General features: G+C 41.3%; 1 protein-coding gene across 1 annotated transcript in view; it reads left to right on the plus strand.

The window, feature by feature from the left end:
* NEFH (neurofilament, heavy polypeptide) overlaps positions 1 to 1,184 on the plus strand; it is an 8,820-nt gene extending 7,636 nt beyond the window's left edge. Inside the window, exon 5 of the mRNA XM_006869216.1 lies at positions 39 to 1,184. Within this exon, the coding sequence (XP_006869278.1) occupies positions 39 to 1,184 (1,146 nt within the window). The remainder of the gene's footprint in view (positions 1 to 38) is intronic.
* Positions 1,185 to 5,605: the final 4,421 nt, after the last annotated feature.

Consider the following 5,605-nt stretch of genomic DNA (forward strand, 5'->3'; position numbering starts at 1 on the left):
AGGTCAAGTCCCCTGAGAAGATCAAGTCCCCTGTGAAGGAAGAGATCAAGTCTCCAGCTGAGATCATGTCCCCTGAGAAGGTCAAGTCCCCTGTGAAGGAGGAGGCCAAATCTCCAACTGGGGTCAAGTCCCCTAAGAAGGTCAAGTCCCCTGTGAAGGAAGAGGCTAAGTCTCCAGCTGAGATCATGTCTCCTGAGAAGGTCAAGTTCCCAGTGAAGGAAGAGGTCAAGTCTCCAGTTGAGAGAGCTAAGACACCAGTGAAGGAGGAAGCCAAGTCTCCAGTGGAAGTAAAGTCCCCAGAGAAGGCCAAGTCCCCTGTGAAGCAAGAAGCAAAGTCCTCTGATAAAGCCAAGACTCTTGATGTGAAATCTCCAGAAGCCAAGACACCAGTGAAGGAGGAAGTAAGGTCCCCTGAAGACATCAAATCCTCTGAAAAGGCCAAAACTCCTGTTAAGGAGGAGGTTAAGTCCCCAGGGAAGGTCAAATCTCCCATGAAGGAGGATGTCAAGGATCCTGAAAAGGAGGTCACAAAGAAGGAAGAGGTGAAGTTCCCCATGAAAGAAGAGGAGAAATCCCAGGAGGTTAAAGTCAAAGAGCCCCCAAAGAAGGTAGAGGAAGAGAAAGCTCCAGTCACACCAAAAACTGAGGAGAAGGACAGCAAGAAAGATGAGGTACCCAAGAAGGAGACTCTGAAGTCTAAGGTTGAGGAGAAGAAGGAACCTGCTGTAGAGAAACCCAAAGAATCCAAAGTTGAAGCCAAGAAGGAAGATACTGAAGATAAGAAAGAAACAGTGACCCCAGAGAAGGAAGCTTCTGCCAAGGTGGACGTGAAGGAAGAGGCTAAACCCAAAGAGAAGACTGATGTGGCCAAGAAGGAGCCAGATGATGCCAAGGCCAAAGAACCCAGCAAATTAGCAGAAAAGGAACTAGAAAAGCCTAAAAAGGAAGAGGCACCAGCAGCACCAGGAAAAAAAGAGACCAAGGAGGAGAAAGCCACAGAGGCCAAGAAGCCTGAGGAGAAACCCAAAGTGGAGGCAAAAGCCAAGGAGGAGGAAAAGACTGTCATAAAAGAGCCCAGCAAACCCAAAACTGAAAAGGCTGAGAAATCTTCTAGCACAGACCAAAAAGACAGCAGGCCTCCAGAGAAAGTCCCAGAGGACAAGGCCACCAAGGGGGAGAAATAAGTTATAGAAAATGGAACATCTGGAACAGCCAAAGAAACTCAGGAGGGGCAGGAGTAATTGTGGGTCGGTGTAATTCATTTTCACTTTTTTCCTCTCTTATCTTTGTTTAAGAAGAAACTCTGCTTAGATGATGGGACCCTCCTTCACCAAACAGGAATTTCGGTTAGCAATATGGTCACAAGAGAGGGGACTCCCAGCCCCCTGCCTCCCACACCCCAAACCCTCCCCAGGCGATGGACAATTATGATAGCTTATGTGATAAATGCCGAATGCTATACTTGACTATAAAACGGTCCTCTCCTTTCCCAATAAGTGCATTTATTTCCTGTATGTGCAACTGAAGATGACTGCAATAATGAATGAGCAGTTAGAAACACATTATGCTTGAGATGTCTTAACCTATTCCTGAATGCCTTCTGTTTTTCCAAAGGAGTGGTCAAGCCCTTGCCCAGAGCATTCCATCCTGGAAGAGCTGGAGCAGGTGGGGCTGGGCACTGACCACTGAATCACGCCAGGGCGCACTTTTCCACTGAAGTTCTACTTTCAATTGCTTCTGTGCAATAAAACCAAGTGCTTATAAAATGAAAATGCTGCCACTGTTATTTATTTTTCTAGCCTGGGCAGGCTGGGGAGTTGGGGTGGGGGTGGAGGGAGACCGAGATTTCAGGACTGAGAGAACATCAGAGTTCACTGCCACTATATACTTGTGGGCCCGAGACCAGCTGTACAGACTGGTCACAGATCCTGAGCCTGGGCAGTGGGCTAGGAGTCTTGATTTTATGTCTTGTGAAAGCTGGCTGATGCATGGTTTCTCAGTAGGTTTCACCAACCTTATAAAAATGCGGGCTCCTTGTTTCCAACCTGGGAAAGTGCTTGTCTCACTAACTCTCAGCTGAGTGTCATGCACCAGGGAAGCTTAAGGGGACTTTGAGCAGTATATTTTGGGCTCTTGCAAAAGAGTGATGAGCTGTATATAACTAGCTCACCTGTAGTGAAGACTACAAATTTTGGGAAAATTTGTCAATAGTTACTTAAATGACAATGTGCTTTCTGGGTATGGGTTTGAAAGTTGTAATGTACTTATGGATTTACATGGGTTCTTTGCTATAAGATCTTTGTGATTTCTAACCCTAGGTGGTTCTCATCAGTTCTTGTTTGCTTCTTCCCCTGTCCCAGCTAGATGGGTCACAGTGAGTTGCTAAGTTTTTTCATTGCGCTCCACCACTAGTCACTCATGATTGGCTGAAGTATGGCCACCTGACATGAGCTGAGTCGGTCAAAGCCCTTTCCTGAGATCTTAAACATGGGACCTCTGAGTATAGAAAGTCAGAGAATGTGAGAATCAGGGTCTTTGAGCTGCCATGGTCCCAGCCTTATTGGAAAAACTAATCTATGATAGATGTTCAGAGACAAGAACGCTAGAGAGTTGGTAGATTTCATGTCTTTGACTGGAGTTCCTAGAACCATTTTTATGATTTGACCATCCCTTGAGACAATAAATTCCCCCTCTTTGCCAAAATTCACTTGGCTCTGTCATTTGTAACCAGAAAGTTCTGAATATAGTGCCAGAGGGAAGTAACTGCTATACTAGACACTGATTGGAGATCTCCTCAAAGTTCTGCCCAAGGTCAACTTTTGAGTCAGGATCCACATCTCACCTTTGGCAATCTGTCACAAACTGAATTTTTAAAACAGTACCAGCAATGAGTAAGGTGGTCACATTTAAACAAAGGGGTCTTTGTAAATGGTTTTTATTGGCTTTACATCCATGTTCCATCACTTGTCTGTTTATTGTATTGTGGTGGCTTGTGTGTTTCCCTGATGATACGTCACTGGTATTTCGAATACAAACAGGGCCATCCATAGTGGGCAGGTTTCAGCAGAACTAAGACAGGCTAAGAAAGTACCTATTGATCTACTTCTAAAATAACTGACCATGAAAACCTTTAAAATAGCAGTGGATCTCCACTGAATAGTATCCAATCTGTCTAGGTGGGGCTGATGAAATGAAATGCGGATGGGTCTCTTGTGATACAATAGTGAATAATTGTTATCAGAACTGCTTGTGAGGGTTGGAAATGTAAAGGTAGACGTTTTGTAGCAAGGAGCGGAGTGATTAACTCTTCAGCCTAGGAGTGGAGGTCCTTGGGACCATCAAGGGAGAAGAGCAGAGAGCGGGACCCTACCCAGAGAAGCAGGTGGGGCTGAGATGGAGGCAGAGACAAATACCTGTAGTGACGGAGCATATAGGGACTTTAGACCCAGAGAGGGAGAGGGGCTGTGTACTGACGACCAGGGGGCAGGCTCGTAGTGTATACCCTTTGGTTGGTTGATGATGCATGGAGGGGATTGTAACCATAGCAATGAAATGATATATGATAGGATGAATGTAAAACTAATGTTCTCCCATGTAAACTATCACATAATTCACAATAAAACATTAAATATATATATATATATATATATAGCAGTGGAACAGTGACTGATACAGTGCCAGAAGATGAGCCCCTCAGGTTGGAATTCACTCAAAATATGACTGGGGAAGATTTACTTTCTCAGAGTAGAACTTAATGACATGAGTGGAGTAAAGCTTTTGGGACTTTCATCTGCTGAGATAACATGACTCAAAATGAGAAGAAACAGCTGTACACATACAATAATAATCAGAACATGGACAATACCAAGTATGAATCTAGGGAAATTGGAAGTCTTAAAAAATGAAATGGAATAAATAAAGATTGATATCCTAGGCATTAGTGAACTGAAATGGATTAGTATTGGCCATTTTGAATGTGACCATCATATGGTTTACTATGCTAGGGATGACAAAGAGGAATGGTATTATTGTAATCACTAAAAAGAATATTTCAAGATCTGTCCTAAAGTACAATGCTATTAGTAATAGGATAATATCCATACACTTACAAAGAAGATTTATTTCCTTTGTAAGTGTATGGATATTAATACAACTATTATTCAAATTAAGGAGCTCTGGTAGCGTGGTGATTATGAGTCAGGCTGCTAATCTCACACTCAGCAGTTTGAAAATACCAGGTCATCTGTAGCTCCTGTTAAGATTTATAGCCTTGGAGACCCTATACAGGGTCACTATGAGTCAGAACTGACTCTACAGCACATAACCACCATAACCATTATTCAAATTTACACACTAAGGTCACAGATAAAGAAAATAAAGTTATTTTTACCATCTTCTGCAATATGAAATTGATATTGCATATAATCAAGATGCATTGATAACTATTCTTGATTAGAATGCGAAAGTTGGAAACAAAGAACAATCAGTAGTTGGAAAATATGGGCTTTGTGACAGAAATGTCTTTTGTGATCACATAATAGATTTTTACAGGCCAATGACTTAATTATTCATTGCAAATACCTTCTTTAAAAAAAAAAAGTTTAAACAAACTTTGACTATACACATGGACTTAATCATATAGAATACATAGGAATCAAACAGGCAGCATCTATTTGATGAAAGAAACTATGGAGAAAATCAGAACAAGTCCAGGGGCCTCAGTGAAAAAGGCCCACAATTGTTCATATGCAAGTTCAAGTTGAAGTTGAAGAAAATTAAGTCCATGACAGCCAAGTACAATCTTGACTATATCTCACCTGAATTTAGAGAATATCTTGAGAATAGATTTGAGACACTGAACATTAATGACCAAAGACTGATGAGTCATGTGATGACATGAAGGACATCATATACTAAGAAAGCAAAAGATCATTAAAAAGATAGGTAAGAAAGAAAAGACAAAAATGGATGTCAAAAGGAACTCTGAAACTTGCTTTTGAGCATAAAGTAACTAAAAGGAAAGGAAGAAATGATGAAGTGAAAGAGCTAAACAGACTTCAAAGTAAACCAAGAAGACAAAGTAAAGTATTAAAATAAAATGTGTGGAGACCTGAAGTTAGGAATCTAAGAGGAAAAAACACATTTGGCATTTCTCATACTGAAAGACGAGAAATTCTAGCCTTGAATTACAATACTAAAGGATTCTATGAGCAAAATATTGAATGATACAGTAAGCATCAAACGAAGATGGAAGGAATGTGTCTGTATTATACTTAAAAGAATTGCTCAATGTTCAGCCATTTCAGAAGTACAAGATCAAGAGCCGATGGTACTGAAGGAAGAGGTCCAAGCTTCACTGAAGACATTAGTGAAAAACAAACCTCCATGAATTGACAGAATGCTAATTGAGATGTTTCAACAAACATGCTATGCTGGACATGCTCACTTGTCTAGGAAGAAATCTGGAAGACAGCTACCTGGCCAACTGACTGAAAGAGATCCATATTTGTTCCCATTCCACAGAAAGGTGATCCAACAGAATGCAGATGCTATCAAACAATATCACTACTATCAGACACAAGTAAAATATTTCTAAAGATAATTC

The sequence above is a fragment of the Chrysochloris asiatica genome, unplaced genomic scaffold (genome assembly GCF_000296735.1).
Source record: "Chrysochloris asiatica unplaced genomic scaffold, ChrAsi1.0 scaffold00128, whole genome shotgun sequence".
NCBI lineage: Eukaryota > Metazoa > Chordata > Mammalia > Afrosoricida > Chrysochloridae > Chrysochloris > Chrysochloris asiatica.